The sequence below is a fragment of the Eucalyptus grandis genome, chromosome 7 (genome assembly GCF_016545825.1).
Source record: "Eucalyptus grandis isolate ANBG69807.140 chromosome 7, ASM1654582v1, whole genome shotgun sequence".
NCBI lineage: Eukaryota > Viridiplantae > Streptophyta > Magnoliopsida > Myrtales > Myrtaceae > Eucalyptus > Eucalyptus grandis.
Window position 1 is genome coordinate 56499705 of NC_052618.1, and position 23241 is coordinate 56522945.

The 23241-nt window shown below is 40.2% G+C and overlaps 3 protein-coding genes across 10 annotated transcripts; 2 read left to right on the plus strand and 1 right to left on the minus strand.

The window, feature by feature from the left end:
- The first annotated feature begins 7831 nt into the window (after positions 1 to 7831).
- On the plus strand, positions 7832 to 12865 carry LOC104454360 (syntaxin-81). Of its 6 annotated transcripts, none has more exons than XM_039318218.1 (9): positions 7833 to 7990; positions 8358 to 8480; positions 8583 to 8750; positions 8905 to 8988; positions 9161 to 9265; positions 9745 to 9888; positions 10610 to 10849; positions 10958 to 11089; positions 12549 to 12865. In XM_039318218.1, the coding sequence occupies exons 3-9, from the start codon at positions 8673 to 8675 to the stop codon at positions 12690 to 12692; spliced, it is 927 nt and encodes a 308-aa protein (XP_039174152.1). In that variant the 5' UTR covers positions 7833 to 7990; positions 8358 to 8480; positions 8583 to 8672; the 3' UTR covers positions 12693 to 12865. The 6 variants fall into 6 exon arrangements, with proteins under 6 accessions (XP_039174154.1, XP_039174152.1, XP_039174153.1 ...); XM_039318219.1 differs by having other exon boundaries at positions 8613 to 8750; XM_039318217.1 differs by having other exon boundaries at positions 8358 to 8448; positions 8551 to 8750.
- A 1418-nt stretch (positions 12866 to 14283) lies between these two features.
- LOC104454361 (probable sugar phosphate/phosphate translocator At3g11320) lies at positions 14284 to 18609 on the plus strand. The gene is made up of 4 exons (XM_010069184.3): positions 14284 to 15088; positions 16275 to 16378; positions 16462 to 16690; positions 18103 to 18609. Exons 1-4 carry the CDS (start codon positions 14648 to 14650, stop codon positions 18250 to 18252), a joined length of 924 nt encoding a protein of 307 aa, XP_010067486.1. The 5' UTR covers positions 14284 to 14647; the 3' UTR covers positions 18253 to 18609.
- A 1038-nt stretch (positions 18610 to 19647) lies between these two features.
- LOC104454362 (LIM domain-containing protein WLIM2b) lies at positions 19648 to 22693 on the minus strand. 3 transcript variants are annotated; one of them, XM_010069187.3, is made up of 6 exons: positions 22414 to 22693; positions 21769 to 21998; positions 21280 to 21379; positions 21152 to 21186; positions 20957 to 21046; positions 19648 to 20127 (listed from the first exon to the last, which is right to left on the minus strand). In XM_010069187.3, the coding sequence occupies exons 2-6, from the start codon at positions 21901 to 21903 to the stop codon at positions 19918 to 19920; spliced, it is 570 nt and encodes a 189-aa protein (XP_010067489.1). In that variant the 5' UTR covers positions 21904 to 21998; positions 22414 to 22693; the 3' UTR covers positions 19648 to 19917. The 3 variants fall into 3 exon arrangements, with proteins under 3 accessions (XP_010067489.1, XP_010067488.1, XP_010067487.1); XM_010069186.3 differs by having other exon boundaries at positions 21769 to 22021; XM_010069185.3 differs by having other exon boundaries at positions 21769 to 22016; positions 22414 to 22692.
- Positions 22694 to 23241: the final 548 nt, after the last annotated feature.

Genomic DNA, 23241 nt, shown 5'->3' on the forward strand with positions numbered 1-23241 from the left:
TTTTTAAGAAAACTTTCTTCACAAAAGTTGTTCATCATCATGTCATGCATGTTAGAGAATTTTTTCATTGCCAAATTATCATTAAGTATTGCCCAATTTTGCTGTCTTTATATGTTTGTTCTAAAATTTCCTAATATAAACGTGATTGTGATTGTTTAGCTATACCTTTTAGGTTAGTTTGTGCATGCAATTAGGACATGCCATCTTCATGAAAATTGTTCTAAATTCTTTGCTCTTTATTGTTAAACAATCGGCATTTTCAAATTGCATCTTTCAAAAAAATGCTTTGGTACATGTGATGTTTCTCAAAAACAATTTATGAAAAAGTTCTTCTTCAAAACTGGATTTGGCTTAAGGCAAAATCGTAGTTTGGATCATATTCAAAATGTCTACGACGCTTGTAAGTGCATTTATGCAAGCCCAAGCTAGCCTTGGCAATTGAATGTGTTGCATAGCTTAGATATTCCTTAATTCTAAATATTTTCAAACCTTTTTTAAAATCTTGTTTTGACATCGTGAAAGTTACGGTTTGAATTGTATTCAAAATGCCTGCAATACTTGTGATTGCATTTATGCGAGCCCTGGGCTAACCTTGACATTTGAATGCCTTTCATAACTGAGACATCATTTTGTCTCAAAACTTTTTATGAATGATTTCAAAATATTTTTTTGAAATATCACATGTACCCCTCATACATATAATCCCATCATGCACTAGAAATTGCCTGTGTTTGTGATTGGCGCATGGCATTGGTAGTAAGTGACTCGCCGACGGTTTACTTTCTTGCTTGATTAGTTGAGAAACAAGGTTCAAAAGACCTGTATGCATGTTTAAATTTTTGTAATGCATGTGACTTTTAGATGAATGATAGGGTCGATGTATGATATTGAGGGAAAACCCTGGATCACATAGATTGCTTGATTATGAGACTTATTAGTGTCGTTGGTCATGCGAGAATACAATTGGTTAACAATTGTTACAAGTCACAAAAAAAAAAATTTGATTTGGTAGGTGTCTTAGTGGGACCCTCGCATGAAAGATAAAGGCTGACCTCGATGCCCCAAAATTTGACTTTCGTATTGCATTTCCTTTAAATGATTGATCTTGACATGATGTCTTGTTTTTATTGTTTTGATGTGTATACTTGTTTCTTTTTATTGTATGCAGCTAGTTATAAGTTTCTTAGATTAGATTTAGATTAGGACCCGAGGATGGAGAAAGCACGAAGATAGTGGAGGTCGATGTCCATTCTGACCCCTATCATGTATTATTCATTTCCCCGACATATGTCTTGGGTTCCATTTGTTATATAAAGCCCGACGAGTTGCGAGTTTTCTCTCTTTCTCTCTCTTTTTTTTAATTGTGTTTCTTTTTTATATTTTTTAAGATTGCGTGGTAGATTTACTGCTTTCCTTGATTGTTTACTTACTATCTTGTAATTTCAATTCCATTAATTGCCTTCTTTTCTATTTTTCTAGAAATAGAATAGAATGAAAATGAGCAACCATGCATAACCACTTAGTTTAGGACTAATGATCCCGAAAATGTAAAAAGAAATGTATAGAAATGTTAGGAAAACACAACATATTGATTGGAAATTCCAACATATTACCCGATTCGCAACCGCGCTGTAGTTTTTTTTTATTTCATCTATAAGGCCTTAGATGAAATAATTAATTAAGCGGGAATAAAATTGATATTTTGATCTTTAAGGCTTAAGATTAATTTATCGATTTTATCAGCGAAATATTACCCATTGATCTGAACGATATGTAATATTTTTGATGATCTGTTTTGTCTTGATTGCTTTATTTATCTTGAAATGTGGTTGAGTTATAATATTGCATGATTTAGGATTCATATATTTAGAATAGGAATTTTATTTCGAATTTTAAAATAAAAAAATTAAAAAAATCAAATCAATCAATTTAGGTTGCTAGATTTTTAATTTGGATTACATGTTTAATTATTATTAATTTCGAAACTAAACAAAAAGAATCATCATATACATGTCATGTAGTGTTAACGCATATTTTGCACGTCATTGCATATTAGGACTAAATTGCATTTAGTTCAATTCTAGATAATATTTTGTTTATGTACCGAAATGGCGTTAATAGAAATAATAGTTTAACCCAAGTCCCCGAACCTAGATTTTTTCTTCTTTTTTTTTGGTGACCCAGGGAACCCCGCACGACCGACAGCCGGAGGTAAACCACTGGGGGCGACACGTGCTAGCCACCACACACGTGCCATCGGATAAGTCGCCAAGAGACTCAAAGCTAGCCTTCCTGCAACTCGCGTTGCAGGAACTTCGAACACTAGACTTTCCCGATGGAAGTCTAGCGCCTACCCAATGACCCATCGCGATGGGTGGTAAACCTCGAACATAGATATTTGATTGCGTAGAAATCGAGGGAAGACCCTCGATTGGATTTTCTAGCCGACTCCCAAAATGAGGCTAGTTGCGACTCCCGTCTTATTTTTAGGTTGTCATAAACAACTAGACCGTATAAATAAACCCGTCTCGCGAGGTACGAGTTTCAATGAAACTCACCATGATTTAGCATACTCAATGTGGGAGTATCCCAAATGATGAAGTGATACCATCCTTATGGGTGAGGCGTACTGTTGAGAGGGTTACCATGGTAAAGGTACTGTCGCGACATAAATTTCGGGTGCACCACCTAAAATTAGGCTAATGAACTACTAAGTTTGACTTAGCTCGGGCTCTCCTACGCACATACTAATCCGCGGCTTAGGTTTAAGTTTTTTAACATGCAAATAGATTTTATCTAGGAGTCGTCACTAATTAGTTTATGGTAGGTCGATTAGACACCTAAGTAAAATAATGGGAGATTATTTTATTCCTACGAACTAGAGACTTTGGGTACGGAGACTTGGTTACACTAGATTTTTCTAATGCCCTTTTGGTCCCTTCGCCGTTGCAGGTCCTCGCACTCGCACCACGACGCCAGAAGCCGCCGCTCCCACGCCTACCTCTTCGTCACCCACGCAGCAGCCGTCGTAGCAACCGCCACTCCTGTTTCTACTCCCACAGCAGTCCGCCTCCAGGCACCTCCATCATCCGCGAGTGTCGACGATGCTGCTTCTGTTCCGCCGGCCCATGCCTCCTCCGTTGCTCATGCCGCGACACTACCGCAATCCTGATCTTCCCACTCGTGCGCCTCGACAACGGCAGATCTAAGCCGATTGTGGCTTCATTGCTAAGCGAGCCTCGCACCAGTCCGCGCCTCTTCTGCTCGGTCTCGTCAGAAGTTGCCACCCTCGCAAACCCGCCGTGCCTCCTCCACAAGCCGCCTGCGTCCAGCAAACAAGCCCGCACGCCTCCGCCTTTGCTCCAAAGACCCAACCCCTGATGCCGTTGCCCCGACACTAGCTTGTCGCTCCGCCAGCTCGCCGTTCTGCCAGACATTGGGCTCCCTTGCTGTCGACTTCTCTGTTCACCGGCAGCTGCCACCCTTCGTCCCAGCAACCAAGCGACGCCAGCAGGTCCCTAACCGGTGTTGCACCTCCCTCTGTTAGACACCTCATTGCAGACCCTGCATCCGACGCCACAACAGCCCCGCCCACCGCTAGTCCGCCCGTCGCCGCCCCCCTCACCGGAACGTCGGCGACCAGCCGCCCTGATGACGCACCCACCACGAAGCTGCCAAGCCGTGCGTGGAAGGAAAAGAAAATGGGAAAATCTAATTAGGTAGCCTTTTTTTTTTCTTTTATTTGCTTTATTCTATTTTTATGTTATTTATTTTTTAGTAGAATTATTCTTTGATGTATGATTAAGATTCTTACATGAAATAGCCTTTGAAATTTGTGATTGACAGTCCGATTTTCGCGCCTGAAATCTGACTCGCAATCGCTTGCAAAATTGTCAATCCGATCTCACGCCCGAAATTCGATTGGCAATTTATTTAAAAATTGGCAACCCTATCTCACGGAGATATGGTTTACTAATTTATGGATATCAATCTGCGTCGCGTTAGTTGGATCAATTTTATTTTCATAAAAGAAAAAATCCCAAAAAATATTTGAGTTAGAATTAGGTTTGTTTTAGAATATTTCTTGTTGTAGGGTTATCTAGAATAGGGATTTTATTTCGAATTTTTAAAAATAAAATAAAAATCCAAAAAATGCATTTATTTAGGATGTTAGTTTGTTTTTTTTTTTTTTGCATGTTTAATTATTTGGCAATTTTAAATTTCGAATTTTATAAAAAAAAAAAAAACCTAAAAATATCATGCATATGTCATGTAAAATTAAGGCATTCTTTGCATGTCATAATTCTATATAAAATTAGGTTCATGAAATATACATCATTTAGTGATTGTTGCTAGGTTCATTTAATTAGAAATTGCCCGTAATTAGAATTAAGTCGATAGGTTAATTTAGATTGCACATTTAATTATTGCATTTCTTTAGAAATTATTTTACTCATGTCATATAGTTTAGGTCATATTGTCATGCCATTTCATCTTAGATTAGTAGCATGCATTGCATGATTCTCATTCGATAAGTGAAAACAAAAAAAGAAATTGCGTGTTAATTAGAAATCATATATAGGATTGTTGATGTGAATTCTGATCTAACAACGCAAATGTTTTCGTTGCCCTGAAGTTAGTTTTGCAATTTATTCATTGCTTTTTATCTGGGTGTTAAATTGGTAGTTTGCGCACCCATATGATTACCTCACTTGTTAAGGAAATAGATTTAAAATCAATCCAAACTACCTACAAAAACATTTTTTAAAATAAAAAGAAATTGTACCAAAAGGGCACTAGAGAAGTCTAGTGTAACCAAGTCCTCATACCCAAAGTCTCTGGTTTGTAGGAATAAAATAATCCTCTCATTATTTTACTTAGGTGTTTAATCGATCTACCGTAAACTGATTAGTAGCGACTCTTGATTAAAAATCAATTGCATGTTAAGAACTTGAACCTAAGTCGCGAATTGGTATGGGCTCAAGAGAGCCCAAGCTAAGTTTAGATTTAGTAGTCCATTAGCTAAACCCTAGGTAGTTCACCCGAAAATTTGGCTGCGACAACCTACTTTAAAAGCGTTTTGTGAAAGCTTGCTATTTCCTCAAAAAAAAAAAAAAAAAAAACTATTTCAAACCATTTTCACAAGTGCATGTTTTAGTTCACGCCCCGAGCTCCGAAAAAAAAGGGCTTTGTCGGCTTTGATGTACGTGGGATCACGACGGATCGGTCCTTTCTTGGTCTTAGTGCGATATCGAGGCATATCATTCTCGAGCCGACTTTGGTACTAAGTCGGTGAACATGTCACGACGGGCCGATCCTTTCATGGTCTCGATGCGGTATTGAAGCATATCGCTTCCGACCTAAGTCTGGTACTAGGTCGGTGAACATGTCACGACAGGCTAGTCCTATCATGGTCCTGATGTGATATTGAGGTATATCGTTCCCGAGCCAAGTTGGGTATTAGATCGGTGCTCAAATGTGTCGAATCAAGTCACAATCCTTGATTCATGCTCGACATGCTTAACGTCTCGGTTCCGGTAAGTCATTTCACACACTTACGCATGGCACGCCTTCGGGCGCTTGAACTAAAAGTGAAGATAAGAACTGGATTGTGATGCTTGATGCATGGTCACACGATGAACTAATTTCTAGCCGTCGACCGATGGATTTCGGCGACATTGCCCGACGGACTCATCGTCAAGAACTACCATCACTCTTGGATTAGAGGACATTGTCCGATTAAGTTCGGATGCCTGATGGATGCATAGTCGGAGGATTGCCGTCACCCTTGGATTAGGGGACGTTGCCCGATGGATTTCAGATGCTCGATGGATTCCGGAAGAACCGATGGATTTCGACTATTAATAACTGAACCTCGTGTGCATGAGTTCCTCACATTACAAAATGGATTTTGTTTATGCTTGTATAATATTGAGTGAGGCATGAATTCCTCATGTTATGGGTGCTTAGCAAGGCTCACGGGATGGATACCCGCCAGGGCCTTTGCGTGCAGCTCCCGAGAAACCCAGAACCACAATTGGGAGATGCTCCAAATTTCTATCAAATAAGTGTACGAAATCCTCCCTCCTTTCAATGCATACGCCCTCCTTTACTCAAAGGACGTGTGCCCTTCTCTTTGTGCAAATGTTAGTGACTCGGATGCTTGCCGAATGCCTCCACTGAAGACTTTGACCGAGCAACCCTCTCAGGCCACTTCTACACATTAAAAGAAATAAGAAAGTGTCATCTTATACGTGTAATGGGTATGAAACCGTGCCAAAAAAATCTGCAGTAAAAATAAAGAATAGAACTTTGCAGGATCGGTCTCGATTGTATGGAACCAGACACGTTGCTGCAACTTGATGTGGCCCAACCAAGGTTACTCATCGTGGGAAACTCGCTGAAAAACTTGCAGAAGACACGCTGGGCCGAGATCTCGCTGGAATTGTTGGGACTTAGAGCGTTGAAATAGGTTCAGCGGTGGCTCGAACTCGGACCTTCGCGATTGTCACAACCAAAACGTGGGGCGGTGGAAGAATTTGGCTTGACTCGGGTGCCCTCGGCGAGACTCGCAAATCCACGTTGGCTTCAGCTTGATTAGTGATCGAAGACAAGCTTGAGGACCTGCGAAACAGAACACAGCGATGCTTGGCTAGGTTTCTTGGTGCTGTTCATGGGTCATGGTGCTGCAGGGGACAATTTTTTTGATTAGTCAAAGTCAGGCGCCCTGTGAAGAAAGAAGACCAGCGGCAACAATGGTCTAGAGTAGTGCAATCTGGACAGGTACGTCGCCTAGCATGATAGTGAGAATTAACAGCTTTAATAGGAATCTCGTTCGGATGTGAAGGGATATCAAGCTGCGGCCATCGCTCGGCTTGCTACGAAGACACTAGGAAGCGTGGTGAAGGGGTGCCATGGCTGGACGTTGCCAAAAACCTGCAAACACAACCAAAAAGACTCGTAGAATATTGGTTTATGCTTGCACACTGTTGATTGGGATTTCTCATGTTTCATACAAGACAAAGCTTTTGTTTTACTATTGATCTATCATCGACTAATGTTTTGGATGAGTTATATGCTTGTTGATAGGTGAGGCATCCTCCTACTCGGAAATTAATGTTTTTTATTTATTGAGTCCACGACTCACCTGTTGTTTTTCAGAATTGTAGGCATTGAAGTCTCCTACTAGCTAGAGGAGCTAAAGTTTACCCGGCCTTTGGAGCGTAAAAAATGTAATTGTCGTAAATATAATGGCCTGTGACAACAGGGCTTATAAATGTAACTGATGTAATTATATGTTTATAATGGTTATTTTCTTGGCTGCTTGTTGTTGTCTGGTGTTATATATACACTTCCATATATGCTTAATGAAAAGATAAAAAGAAATGGGATGGCGACACGACTGGGACGTCATGAAAATAACCTTCGTCGCTTGTAACTTGGAGATGGAGTTGGGGTCATGACAATAGCGACATATATATTTGATAGTTTAACAATGAATTTAATTGATTTATAAATGGCTGTCATAAATAGTTTACCTAGTGAATTTTTGCACTCTCAAACCTTTTAAAATATGAATAGTTAAAAATAAAATTGAGTAATTCAGAAAAAACGTGGATAAGTTTTGTGATAGTTAATATGATTCTTTATATTTTCTTTGTTGTAAAGTTTGAAATTGACTTTTATTTAATGTTATTCAAAAATTAAAATGTAAAGTTTTGTATAATTTTTTTATACCATTACTAATTTTTCAAAGGAAGGAAATAGTAACTACTTTGGTTAAATTAAAATAAAATTTGAAAAATTAAATATATCAGCCTAACGTGGTCTCCCACCGGTCAAAGATCGACCGCGCCGATTCTGGCAGCACTCCTCTTCCCTCGGCTCCTCCTCCGCCACCGCCCGCCGCTCCATTCGGCGCCGGCGCCGGCGGCCGTCGACTCAAAATTCCATCTCAGATCGATGAGAGCTCTGTCGCCACCATTACGCTGTTAGTTCCTCTCGAGCCACGCTTCTGTTTTCTGATACGTTAGTTCCTCTCGTGATTTTCCACCGTCGATCGCTCACCAGACCTGATCGATCCAATCCGAATTTGCGCGATTCCAGTCGACCTCTGTTCGTTAGGTCTGATGGAAATTCTCAGGTCAGGTTGGGTTTTGATGGCTAAGCTGAACCAAACGAAACCACCTTGATCTGGCTTCCTTCTTCGACTAGGAATCAAAACCCACGCACCAGCACTCTCTCCCTCTGAGCATCATATTCATGATTGTTAGATTTTTATTGATTCTGGAGATTCTTTGTATCGTTCGACTGAGAAACTTACCGGGGCTGATATCTTGGCTTTGAATTGGCTCTAGGATCTGCAAGGCTCTGCAGAAATGCAGTGTAATTGAGTACATGGAAAGTCCCTGAGACGTTTTGCAGACAGAGGGTTTATTGGTTGTAATTGCAAGGGAAATACTGATTGTTCCATGCTTTTGGTACCTCAATTGCTTTTTTCGCACGCTGTATGAATATTAGAACCTTATGTTTTGTTACCCGGTGGACCAGTGCAAAATTCTGGTTAACCTCTTTTGCTCTAGGGTGCTGAGGTTTTCTGTTTTATGCACGAGTTTCTGAGAGCTCTTGGGTGAGTCTGGGTCTGCAGACCTAGTAAGCAGTTGGCAAGCACAATGGCCAAGATCAGGGATCGCACTGAGGACTTCAAAGATGCAGTGCGACAGAGTGCTATTTCTATGGGATATAACGAGGTCTGGTTACCACACTATATTTTGATTTTATGTATATGTCTAAGCCTCTGTTGGGTGCAAAAAAGAAGTATTTGGCAGGACTTGCATATGTCAATCCTCTATTTAGTTGCGATAATTCTTATTATTGCCTTGGTGCTGTGGATGCCCTCAACAGTCCAAGCTGGCCGCTACCATGGCATCTTTCATAATACACAAGCAGCGGGAAAGATCAGCTTTCACCAAGGCAGCACTAAAAACGGTACTCTCATCATTGAAATAAATATGATTGCTTTTGCTGATTTGTTTTACATAATGTAGCTCTGAGGCAATTTGGTTTAGTAATTGACTGTTTCGTTCTCCTCTGAGAGGAGGTGGGAACAAATTGTACGTCTTGCTAAGTATATTTTTGTCCCGACTTATTCTCTATGCAGCTTGAAAGCATCCAAACTTTGGAACAATTTATGAGGAAGCATCGGAAGGACTACGTGGACCCACTCCGCACCACAGAACAGGAGAGAGATAGCATTGAACAGGAAGTAAGTCATTGAAATGCTTCAATATTTTCTTAATAAAACCTCCTGGATTTTCTGTATGTATTGTTAAGAATTAGATACCTGATAAATCTTATGAAGGTCTATAGGGTCTGCTTATTTTGGTTTTGCTTAAAGGCATGGATTTCAGATTTTAATTGTCTATGTATTTTCTTTCTGACTAATTCTGGAACGCTAGCAGTCTCATGACTCTGATGATCTTTGTGCCATGTGTGTGATTGAAAACTCTGATAAATCCGCCATCTCGCTTACTGACTTCTTATGGGTTTATATATGAAGTTGCTAATTTGAATGTACGCAGTATATCCTTGATGAGGTTGATTGTACTTTCGTTCCCATGAATGGTGCTTTGATTGCCTATTCCTTCATTTGCACATTCAATGTATCCTCAGAGTTTACCTTCCAGCAAGTTAGTTATTTTACGTTTTGCTAAAAAGGAAAAAAAACTGGGTGATGTTTTGCAGGTTACTGCTTTCATCAAAACTTGCAAAGAACAGATTGATATCCTGCAAGTTAGCATAACTGAGGAGGAAAAAAAGTTGAAGGGATGGCTTGCCCTTAGTGCTGATGGCTCTAATGCTGATACCATAGCACACAAACAGGGAGTGGTGAGGCGATTCTGTATTTCATGCATCTTTTGGCAGTGTAATCTTATGACTCTGCATGATTTTTAAGGAAACTAATTGTTCAGTTACTCTTTATTTAGATTGAAACTTATAACATTAATTTGGTGAGGCTGGAGATGCTTTAGGACTTTAGATTCCATAGAAAGGACAAAAGTTTGTTGTGATGCTTTATGAGTTATTTGAGATGTTTCGTGATTAAGCCTCTGTATGGGCCTTGGAGACTGCTGTTTGAATAAGATATTACAGTTAAGAAGAATTTTCTCCTAGCACAGATATATTTCACCATTTTTCTTTTCATGTTTTAAAGAAGCAAGTGGAGGGACTTTTGGATTGCACTAGAACAAAATTGAGATCCGCATGTATGGTGCTGATTTTGATGAATCATTCTGCGCAGAAAGGAGTTCTGTTCTTTCATGTTGTAACATGTCTAATGCCATAAGGTTGCTGGAGATTTACTTTTCTCTGTTTTGGTATGAATTTCCTGTGCCTGGTGAGAGGGATTTGCTTTTTCAGGTTATTTTCTGGGCATGAGCGCACACGTGAGAGAGAGAGAGAGAGAGAGAGAGAGAGAGGACTTCTGGCTTCCGGTTTTCTTGTCAGATTTGATTAGGATACTCAGGTTTACACTGTGGTTTCTGTGGCATGGGACGTGCATTTTCTGGTGGATTAATTTGGTGTTAATTACTCTCTTGTACTACTGTAGGTATTGATCTTAAGTGAGAAGCTTCATTCTGTCACTGCACAGTTTGATCAGCTTAGAGCCATACGCTTCCAGGATGCCATCAATAGGGTGACACCTAGAAGAAAACCTAAACAATCTACCAGTTCAATTCCTGTAGATAACTCAAACGGTAATGTGGAATTCAAAGAGTCTAACGAAGTTCCAGGTGAGCTTCTGAGAGTCCAGCAACAACACTTGGATGATGAGACCCGTGCCCTTCAGGTAATCACTCAGACTTCTGTTCAAAGGGTCTAACAAAGACGCTGATTGGTTAATTTATTCTAGCGTTCATGTCACTCAGACTTCTGTTTCGGTGTATGTATTGTTCAGGTAGAGTTGACGAGCCTTCTAGATTCAGTCCAACAAACGGAAACGAAGATGGTGGAAATGTCTGCATTGAATCACCTCATTTCCACACATGTGCTGCAGCAAGCTCAGCAGATAGAGCATCTATATGATCAGGTGAGGACTTTTCTTTCATTCCTTGTTTCTTGTGGGGTTTAGTTGGATTTAAGAATGCATCATTTTCTGCCCCATCTTCTCTGTTTCTCCTGGTTCACACATTTGTCTTTGCATGGTTTATATACCCTAGTGTCTACTGTATGTTGTGCCGCATTATATGTTGCCCTTTGATTTGGGTTTTTCAGCTTAACCTGGACAGCTACTAGGTGATGTTATAGTAATATCTTTACTGATGGCGTATGCTATCCTTTAGATTTATTGCAATTATATCACTATTAATCATAAATTTTGAGTAGGTGAATGTCAAAAGTGGTAAAACTCGTGTTCAAATTGGAGAAGTTGACTTCTAAACCAAGTTGGTTGTTCAAATTTCCCTCTAGTAGATTGTCTCCCTTTCTCTATTTGAGGGAAAAAATTATTAGGTGGATGTATCCATCTGAACATTGAATTAATTGTTTCGATGTGGAAAGCTGGGGGACCCACTAGATTGAATTATTCAGATGTATTAGATGCATACAATAATGTCTCCTTTGTTGCTTTTTTTTTTCTTTTGGGTGGGGGTGGTTGTTGGGGTTATAATTCCTGAATACTAGACGGCAATCTAAATTGGAAGGCTATGTGTCTATACTCAATCTTCCTGTTGATTTATAGCATTAGCAGACTAATATGAGTGAAAAATAGACAGAACACATTTCTTGAATGGGACTTCTTGTCTCATTGACCATTATGACTTTCAATGTGCACTTCCATTCATAAAGAAATTCACAAAGACTAAGAGCCCATTGATGAAACTTCTTGTAAAATAATTTTTCATATTCGTTATTCAATCTGAGGACTGCTTCTGGAATTGTTCCGTAGCAGTACTTTCCGAGACCAACCAAATGATGCATTCTTCTTCCTTTTTTTCTCTTGAGTAGTCACAAAAAACATGGGAAGTAGTTTTTACAAAAGAGACTTGTTAGATCAAGTAAATAGTTGAGATGTTCTGCATTAGCTTGCTTCTCATGTTTACACTTCAAAGAATGGCCTCAACTTCTTATTTTTGTCTTCATCCTCAAAACACATATATGGAACCGTTTCTTAATGTCCAAACACTGAAAATTTCCATTTGAGCTTTCACTTGATGCCACTTGTAGGCTTTATTCTATCCTGTGTCTCAATTAGCTGTCAGCGAATCACTTATATTAGGAGTTGATGTGACTGAGCACGAGTTCTATATTGTAGGCGTCTCGCCTTTGCACAACGTTTGAGTTGCAATTTGCATTTCTGCTTTGTTGTTTTTCAGAGAAGGATCTCAAGATGAGTTCTGTATAAACAGCATTAAGTGAATATTTCAGAAGACATCAGGACTCATCTCCAATTACATTCTCATATAATCCCATATCTGATGTGATCCATAGTTTATGCATGCAACTGGTCATTACTTACTCTGTTTTCTACTTCCTTGGTTCTTTAATAGGCAGTGGAAGCTACCCATAATGTGCAGCTAGGGAACAAAGAACTGGCCCAGGCCATTCAGCGAAATAGCAGCAGCAGAACCTTTCTTGTGCTTTTCCTTTTTGTACTCACTTTCTCGATCCTCTTCCTCGACTGGTATAGCTAAAACACTAGAGATCTTATCACTATATAACCTTCTATTTATTCCGTTCCGAAAGGAAAAGCTTTCTCAGCCTATAAATCATCAAAAAGATGGAGGGCTACTGTGGATGGACGATCCTCAAACCGTCCATGGCATATTTGAAAGGATCCCAATTACCCCATGGCCTTTCTGTGTGAGCAATCTTCAGCATTTTTTTCTTCGGTGAACTCTTGTTACTTCTTGGGCACAATAATGTCGGTAAATTTGGCGAGTCGTGATTCTTAACGGCAATTTAGGTGCGAAGCTAGGAAAGCGGGGGGAAGTCAAGTCGTTTGCTTGATTAACTGGGGACTCGGCCAAAAGGTAATTGAGATCTGCGCTTAACATTTTCCATCATAAAAGCATGTGAAGAAGTCAATAGATCGATGCCTTGTAGGGGAGCTTCCAGAGCGTGAGGAAGGCACTCGCGCAAGCAAAGCTGATAATAAAGCACGAACATCGCGGATCTTCAATGAGTTAAAGGTCAAACGCGACTCACAAAGCCAACATGGCTTGCCGTAGATCTACCGTTATAAAGGCCTGTCCAACGTAGATGGCAATGAACGTGATGAACCTTTGAGAACGTGCTCTCTGTGAAAATTCATTCGTTTTATTAATCAGGGCAGTTCTTATTTTTGAATTAGCGAGAAATCGAAGGACTTGAACGCGAATTTTCACATTGGAAAACGAGGGACCAAGTGGCGATTGGTGCAAACACAAGGGGGCACCACGTGAATTCCATATATTTTGATTGATTCACATGTCCTGGAGGGACTCCAAACAAACGTGAAGTCATAAATAAATCTGATAGCAATTATGGGAGGACGAAGCTTCGAGCTTCGTTTATTCTTTAGATGGTCCGGGTGGACTTAAAGCGGCAAAGCGCCAACCATTGAGGAAGTGCGGACGCACCTTCAGTCATTATTCGGCATCTTTGCACATAGAAGGTCAACGATTCTCTCCCCTTTTACGAAGACTAGACTAATTAGGCTGTACCTACCGTAGGCCATGTGACGGACTTGTTCTCTTGCTGCATAATCAACGCCAGTAATCACCCCCATCGCGTCGACTCGGTCGACGAAGGAGTCTTGTGACATCCTTTTCGCATGACGAAATAGCGATCTAACATCCTGGATAGATCGAATTCGGGTACTTCTCAAAATGAGTCAGGAATCTGTATCGTTATATCAAATTCGAAACTTGTGCGATGTCTGTTTGTCAATTCGGTCAACATTTTGATTTTTGGTGATCGGAAATATAAAGGCCCTTTCACGGAATTTTCTTGAATGCTAGTCAAAACCGATGGAATTCCTCCTACTTTCCTTGAGTCGCACACCACACCTCCTCCAATACCCTCCCACAACGTACTCAGTTTCTTATTCTGGCTGGATCCCGAATATATGCAAAGTTAAATAATTGAGATTAAAAAAAAATAAAAAAACGCTCGAAAACATAAACAAAAGAGAGAGAGAGAGCCACATCAAACTCTCCAAAAAAAAAAATAATAATAATACACAAAAATGGTTTTTTTAATTTAATGACCAAATTTATTAAACTCGACGACGAAGAAGACGATCCATTTCCTAAAACGCGTCCCTCCCCTGCTCCACCTCTCTCCCTTTCTCTCTCTCTCTCTCTCTCCAGGGGAAACGCACATTTCGTCGTCAATCCTTCGATTTTCCGACACCAATCTCTCCATCGGCTTCCCTCTCTCCGGCGAAACCTCTCTCTCTCTCTCTCTCTCTCTCTCTCGCACATGAAACTCCGTCCGGAGATCCATGGAGCCTCCTCCTAACGCGCCCCTCCTCCTCGCGCCCTCCCTTCCCGCATTATCCAGATCTCCCCGCCCCCACCGACAAGCCCCCGCCCTCCCGCCGACGCCGATCTAGCGCCTCCCCGCCGACCAATCAAGGCCCGATTCGCTCCTCCGTCTTCCCGCGATGAAACCCACGAGCAGATTCTTCACGATCGGGCTGGTCACCTCGTGGTACTCCTCCAACATCGGGGTCCTCCTGCTCAACAAGTACCTGCTGAGCAACTATGGGTTCAAGTACCCGATCTTCCTCACCATGTGCCACATGACCGCCTGCTCCCTCCTCAGCTACATCGCCATCGCCTGGATGAAGATGGTCCCGATGCAGACCATCCGATCCCGCGTCCAGCTCCTCAAGATCACCGCCCTCAGCCTCGTCTTCTGCGTCTCCGTCGTCTTCGGCAACGTCTCCCTCCGCTTCCTCCCCGTCTCCTTCAACCAGGCCATCGGCGCCACCACCCCCTTCTTCACCGCCGTCTTCGCCTACCTCATCACGCTCAAGCGCGAGGCTTGGCTTACCTACCTCGCTCTCGTCCCCGTCGTCGCCGGGGTCATCATCGCCAGCGGGGTATGTTGACCCGGCTTTTGTGCTTGCTTTCTTCGTCGTGTGCGCAAGAAATTGCGATCGATGACGTGGGTCTGGTGATTTATCTAGCTCGAGTTCCCGAAACTGCATTTTCATCTGGATATATCTGCTACGTAGTGGGAAAGGGTCGGTAGTTAGTAGATGCCAAAACGATTAGGATGGGGCCAGGCAGCCTATGCAGCAATACTTCAGATGATGAGATTTGGGAATTTGAATTTATGATTGTGAGAGGTGGGATATATAGCACGATGGAAGTTTCTGGTATAAGGAAGGTTGTGTTGGATCAAAGTTATTCTTGCTTCTGCTGTAGATTTAGGGTCTTTCTTGTCGGTTGTCAGAGCTACTTTACAACGGTAGTCATTCTTTTGACTTCGGGAGGGGGTTAAGGAAAGGATCGGTCATTGTGCCGACTGGATTGATCTTGCACTGCAAACCTTGCTTAAAGCTGGAAAAACAGATAGATTTTGGTTTTTAATCACATGCACGGTTTTCCTCTTAATTATAGTCCTAGATGCAAAGGCATTCGCCTATTTTAAGAAATGTCTTTCTATTGTTCCTTATTTTGAGTTTACTTGGCAAGTAGAAGAGAAGGGAAGAGATAAATAGATTCATGGGCAATTCATGTTTATACGATTGTCTTTGCCTGTATGCCAAAATGCAAATTGTCATATGAGGAAACGTGGGCTAAGTTTATGCTACCATTAGAGTGGTAAGATGCTGTTTGAGAGGGAGATCTGGTGGATGCAAAATGCGCTCAGCATTTGTCTCTTTTCATGTCTCCCAGCCACTAAAATTTTCATTCAGTTGAATAAACAGACATAGCTACAAAGTATGGTCCCCACTTGCATAAAGTCGCATGATGTTGTCTGATGCTATTGACAAAGGCCTCTTTTCCACAAATAATGGCATATGTTCATGAGGAGCTTTTTGCTAATGTGAAAGATTTGTGTTCCATTTCCTGATGATGTTCTCAGATTGGCTTTACCTAGTTCGCAGGAACCCATGGTTCCAATGATAACTAACATTAAAATGCCTATGGCCTTTATTACTCTTGCAATCTTTGCTTTGAAAACCTCTAAATTTGTAGAGCTTCTTTTTCTGTCATGAACATTGTTTTTTCAGTGGAATCATCTTAATACTCATAACTTTTAGTTCCATATGGCTTCAGGGTGAACCGAGTTTCCATCTATTTGGCTTTATCATGTGTGTGGCAGCTACTGCAGCACGGGCATTGAAATCTGTTCTGCAAGGAATCCTCCTTTCTTCTGAAGGGTAGGCTCTCCCTCCCCCTCCCCCACTGCCCCTCCCTTCTTGTTTGAGTAGTTGAAATATAACTGAAGCTGACTTTTCTACAGGGAAAAGCTGAATTCTATGAATCTGTTATTGTACATGGCTCCCATAGCTGTGGTGTTTCTGCTCCCTGCAACACTTTTAATGGAAGAAAATGTGGTTGGCATTACCCTAGCTTTGGCAAGAGAGGATTTTAGGATCATTTGGTATCTGCTTTTCAATTCATCACTCGCATATTTTGTCAACTTGACCAACTTTTTGGTTACAAAACATACCAGCGCTCTGACTCTCCAGGTACCAATTTCTTCTTATTACACATTCTTTTAGTTTTGTGTTTAGATATTGGCTACCTTCATCTCTTGTTTAATGCTGTTCTATTTGAAAAGGAGAAAGAGATCATTGGTGCAAAAACATTGTGTAGGATTGTAAAGGATCAATTGGAATCCAGATAAGAAGCCTAGTATGCATTCAAATTTTATTTTCTGTGGATACTATTCATTGGTGAGAAATTGGTGAGAGCACTCGCGCCATCAGATTATCTCACTTGAATCCTTGTTGGTATAGACCGATCATATATAAATACTGTACGAACAGGCACAAAGAAGTGATTGTATTATGCAATCAATTAAGTGGACTTGATGACCCTATCTGAAGGGGTGAAGGGGGTAAAGAGGTGATTTGTTCATATTATCGGCTGATTACTGATGTGAATAATGAAAAAAAAGTTCATGGAGAGTGCTTATCCACTGAACCTAGGAGAATTTTAAATCGTGGGGGTCCTTGACAAGTATGTATTAATAGGGAATGGAGTTGCTGGGTAAATTTTAAATTGCGGAGGTGCATGACAAGTATGTATCGATAGGGAATGGAGTTGTTGGCTAAATTTTAGATTGTTGAGGTCCTTGACAAGTATGTATTATAGGGAATGGAGTTGTTGGCTAAACATCAGCTTGACAGGGAGAAACTTGTCCTGTTGGACACTACATGTCTCATAACTAGGGATGAGTTGTTGTGTAAGGTCCTATCTTTGTGTAGCTAATTCTGTTCCCCATGGCCAGACATTCTTTTAGGATATCGATGAATTAGGCAGTTTGTGGTCTTATAATTCGGCCTGAATTTTATTGGATCTGATAAAAGTAACGTCCCGAATCTTGCGGAGTCTTTAACCTCTAAATGGTTTTGTTCCAAGAACAGCATTTTCTCAGTGCTATGGTCAATCAAAAGTATTGATTTTTATTATCTTCTTGGGCTATATATAGGTATTGTTGTTCAGTGAAGTAGGTTATGTAGGGCCAAATAGTATTTCCAGTTTTATCCTTTTCTTTTAAGAGTATATAGTTGTCTGTTCAAATGTACTGTGTATTCAATCATGTCCAATGGATGAGGCTATATGCTGTTGTGAGCTATTTGGTGGAGGGGATTTTTTTCCTTCTCTATTCACATTCTGTAATTTTGTGTGTCTTCCATTTCACTTCTATTTTTATAAGCAGAGGAAGGAAGGGCAGGGGAGTTGTTTCGACTTATCAGTATATTTTTGCTCTGAACAAGCTGTTTCTTTATATAATGAACATCCTTTAATGATGTTGACTAGGCCTGGGATAACCATCATTACTGATGTTTAATTATTCTTTAGTGATGTTGATTAGACTTGGAATGACCGAAATGATTTGAGTGGAAGAGTTTCTAAGAATTGGTTGTTCTTTCAGGTGCTGGGAAATGCAAAAGGTGCTGTAGCAGTGGTGGTGTCAATCTTGATTTTCAGGAATCCTGTGTCCGTCACAGGAATGCTAGGCTACTCCTTAACCGTCTTAGGAGTTATACTCTACAGTGAAGCCAAAAAGAGGAGCAAATCATAATTATTCAAGGAAGAATTAGCCCTATATTTGTTTTCCAGCACGGGATATTTAGTGGAGGCAAGTTGGGCTTGTGCTAGCTGCTGGTGAAGGTTTCGCCTATCATTCTATTTTTTCCCCCTGGAAGCCTGGAGATGGTTTCCACTGTGTTAGCAACAATTAGACAAGATTAGTCCAAAGTAGAAAATTCAATAAGTGAATGATTTGTCTCTTATATTTCCAGTTTTTGGGGTTGTGGAGATACATCATTTTCTTTTATATTCTTTTATAGTGGCTGTAGAATTGAGTATCAACACAACCAATCTGTTATTGATGTTTCTTACAGTGATTAATTAATGAAAGGAGCTCATGATTTTAATTCGTCTGCTCATTTATGTTTTTAATTCCTTTTTTCTTTCAGACAGATTGTGGTCAAGTGGAAATTTTGCAGCACAGTTAATTACGTTCGGAGCACAAGTCAAAACATTTAGAAGTCCGAACATGCTCCCCAGATAGGATCTTGAGATTTTCACAAAATGCTTGTGATCGGGTTGAGTTGGATTCTTCATAAGGTACAATGGTTGGAGTGGCCAATTCTTGTCTCGGAACTTTTGATGCATATAACCTTCCGTCATTTATTTTTCGATCATAATGAATGAGATTCAGAGTGATGTCTGCTCCAATGATACAAGCCTGTTTCTATCTGTATTGTAACACAGATATGCCGTTCTTATTGAATTTGCCGTCTGTTTTTCATAGCGATCAATTGTAACCTGATGCTCCACCCAGTAGGATTATCAATAAAGGAAGGGTCTTAAATCTAAAGAAACTCGACATTATAAGTCCTCCTCTTCTCTCAAAAGATTTGTCAAAATGAGTCATAAACTTATTTATTAACCCATAAACTTATTTATTAACTCATATATGATGGATTAAATTGCCATATAAGTCAATAATATTGAGTAAATGGGTTTAAATATAAATAAATGTTAAATAGATTGTAAGTAGATCATAAATGAATTTACAATTTATTTAGACTATATCCACATTTATAACCCTTCTTTCTCCTCAATCCTCTCTCATTTTAGTTTGGACATAAATTTTCTTACATTTTAGTTTGGATATAAATTTTCTTACATTAGATTAAATATGAAAGTGTCTAATAATATGAATTGGATCGAGTATGAATTATATATAATAGAATCAAATATAGATCAATAGATTTGCATTACAAACAAATGAATCATAAATGGATTTATTAAAAAATTAAGAATAGACCATTTATCACCCGATCCAATTCACTCGTTTGATAGGCCTACTGCCAAACTGTAAAGTAGGCATGGAAAAAGCACCTCACGAACTTTGCTGCTCATCTGGGAAACTACAGCTTGTTAGGAAAAAGGGAAATAAGACACGTAATTTCAGTAGCACAGGCTTGCAAACGGAAAAGCAAACTGCAACAAGATTGTCCGAAACTCATATCTGCGGTTCAATAAAAATGTCAATTCACAACCTCGGACTCTATTATCCATCACAACATAAGAAAGGGCTTGTCACAGGATTTGCGGAAAGCAGAAACGGAGGAACCAAGTTCATTAGCTCCCCCAAGATGAACAAGCTAGACAAACAAAAGGCACACATCAAGACCGACCCAATAATCGCACAAGAAACATCATAAGAAAGGTCATTTTAAGCTTCTGGAATTGATGCTGCAGCCCGTTTCATAGATGCAGACTTGATGAGATGGTTATAGCTTCCTTTCTCCTTAAAAAGCTGGGAGAAGTGGTGTTTGCAGTACAAGATGCCCTCCAGAGCTGCGTAGTTTGATGGGGTTATGGGGCAACCTCCGTGAGAGCACTTGAAACATGATTTGTGATAGCTCTGGCTCTCCACTGTTACCTGCAATTTTGTTAATAAACAGAGTTAGCCACGCAGTTTCTTCAGGAAATATAAGTCAAGCCATTAGAACCTAAAAAAAAAATTATTGAAGCTGAGGAACAAAGAAATCAACTAGAAAGCTGTTATAATGCAACTTTAAGCACCTACAAGCACTCCACAAGAAGCAATGTCACACTGATGTGAAATTGATTGCAAGAAAGACTCATGCTAAGCAGAAGTTTAACATTAGTGAATGAGCAGTTTCTGCTCGGGGTGTCCAACAACTCGAACAGAAGTTTCTCCTTGGGTGCTTTAGAGTTTTACAAGAAGGAACAGAAAATTGGAATTCCAGGTGAGAAAATAACTCTATAGAAGAACAACCATGCTTTCTGTATTCCCTCATCAAATAGACAGAATATCATAGATAACATGCCACCACAGTTTCCACATTCAAAGATTACTCACCAACACATCACGCCTTTACTTGTAATGCCTGACTAGCAAATTTTTTTTTTTTTTTTTTTTTTGAGAAGGACTAGCAAATATTTTCTCATACAAATAGATCAAGAATGCAACACGGTAAGGAAAGGACTGCTACATTTAACTTTCTAACACTGCATAAAGCAAAAGAAGTCGTGAAGCCCATAATGTTAAAAACCTTGAGACAAAGGTAGAAGCCTGTCCATTCGAGAACAAGATAGATAAAAACTGTGAAATAATGCATGCCATTACCAACAACTGAAAACTAGGATTCTGCATGAAATGACTCTTACAGAAAGCATTACTATCAAACCAATAGCCTCATAATTGATATCCAATATCAAGACTCTTTGAGACAAGCAAAATGTACCTTCTCCAGCGGATAGGCAGTTTTGCCACAAGTTGCACATTTATCTTGTGTACCAGAAAACATGCCAGCAGCCTTGCTAGGTGATCTTGCCTGCAAAATCAAATGCACTAGCAATGACACTCGATGATAACTAATAACATTCTATGTTAAATTTACGCACTCATAATTGGCTCAAGTGATCTAATGAAAGTTTACCAGCTCTGGAGTTAACTTGTCAGCTGACTTTGCAGCTGTTGAACATGAATCATGGCAAATTAAGCGATGTTAAACAACAGCCAGTCAATCACATAAAGAGCATGATTTTAATAAAGCACAAGACTTACGTGACTGAAAGTTCTTGTTGAAATTACCAGTCTCCTTGAAAAGCTGCTCAAAGTGAGGCTTGCAGTATAGAACTCCTTCCATTGAGGAGTAGCTGCTCAGCTGAAATCATGACATGGATCCTTATAAGGCAAATGCATTTGCTTCATTATCCTTAAAACGCACCTCTAATCTGTGGCAGACAATGACTACATAATGTCGACTTCATTTCCCGACAAGAATTGTTGAGTGAACTTAGTCATAAATAGGGGCATAGCAGAGATCAAAGGAATTCATTTTAAACTCAGCTTTAATCCATCAGAACACGATGCTTATATACTCACTCCATGTGCACAGAACAATGAGTAATTACTTGCAACAAATGCAATATCCAAGTTTCTTCTTCTAGACTCAAGTCTACCAAATATACAAGACAAAGACATTGCATCCACATATAATAGTATCATCTAACAAAAAACTGCAGATTGTAAACCAATGAAAAAATGGCACACCTTTAATGTGCCTTTGCAGTGGCTGCACTTGAAGCAAGACTTGTGGTATGCAACCCCATCCGCAGATAACTGTTCAACAGGATAAACTGTCTTTTCGCAAGCCTTGCATTTAACTTGGGTGCCGGTAAATGACATCCTTTTGATCCTTTAGATCTACCTCTTCTCTCAATCAGATTCCTCAAACTTCCAACAAAAGTTGCCGACCAGATCGACCCAGTATCAATTGACTCCTGCTTACTCGACCACAGCTGTACTTTTAGATAAAACAAGTTTAAAATTCAGAATGCGAGGAAGCAATGAGAATCAAAGAACACCACACCATCTAATGGAAAAAGTCATGAACAAAGAAATGAAGAAACTTTGACATGTAAACAATCCGAATCAGCTGCAAGAACCCATTTGACATAAAGTCAAGTCACGGGGATTTGTCACGGATTGGGTTCTCTAAAAAAGATCTGAAGCTTGTAAAACCCACAGGGGAAAAGGTTCTTTGACCAAATGACCAAATCATGTGACTAACAAGTAACAATATGAAGGGCATAGGAATGCATGTGAAATGGGTTTGAACAAGAACCATAAGGATGGAGATCTGACTCGAAAAGTTCAGATAAACATCAACAACTTTAAAGAAATAAAGATGGGTACCTGGAACAGAGGCAAAAGGAAGCAGAAAAGGATCGATTTTTGGGCTCGCACGAGCTGAAGTGTCGAAGACAGAGAGAGGAAGCACCAGAACGGAGCCAAGGAAGAAATGGGCAACAGTGATTTATCGCTAGAGAGGATCTTCACAGAGAGAGAGAGAGAGAGAGAATGGTCGCTCTTTTTTGCGGGGAGCGGATGCAGCGAAGTGGATGATGATGCTGATGATGGTGGTAATTATTTTCCTTTCTTTTTTTTCCTTTTTGGCCTTCTCTTCTTTTGAGAGAGAGAGAGAGAGAGAGAGAGAGAAATTAAAAGAAAAGGAAGGAGGAAAATATCAGTGAAGTTGGGCGGAAGCAAAAAAATGGCTCCCACACTCGATCTGATTCAACCAACTCTCTTTCCTGACGCGGCTTCCCTGTTTTCTCGTTGGATCTCTGTCTTCTTCCTCTGTCCCGTGGGGTCCCCCAAATCAACTCCTGTATTATCCTAAGTTCGGATGATACGCAATCGATCCTACCTCATGAATTATACAGATCGCTTTAGACAGCAAATCCTCTAATTTAGAAGAAGCCGCGTCACTGACTGGTCTCTGCACGGACGGACGAACGGGATGGTTGAAGACCAACAAAATTTTTCCAATCTTCGTCTTCGGTAATCACTTCAAATTCGCAATGAATGTCCTCAAGACTTCTCCAAGATCACGTCTTCCCTCAGCATCTCGTGGCTCGGCTCCAGTCTCCAGTCTCCAGCCAAAGCCGAGCCAAGGTTCGGCTCGCTTACCTGGTCTTCCTTTGACCAAAGGAACATGCTCGCATGACATTCCCTCGAAAG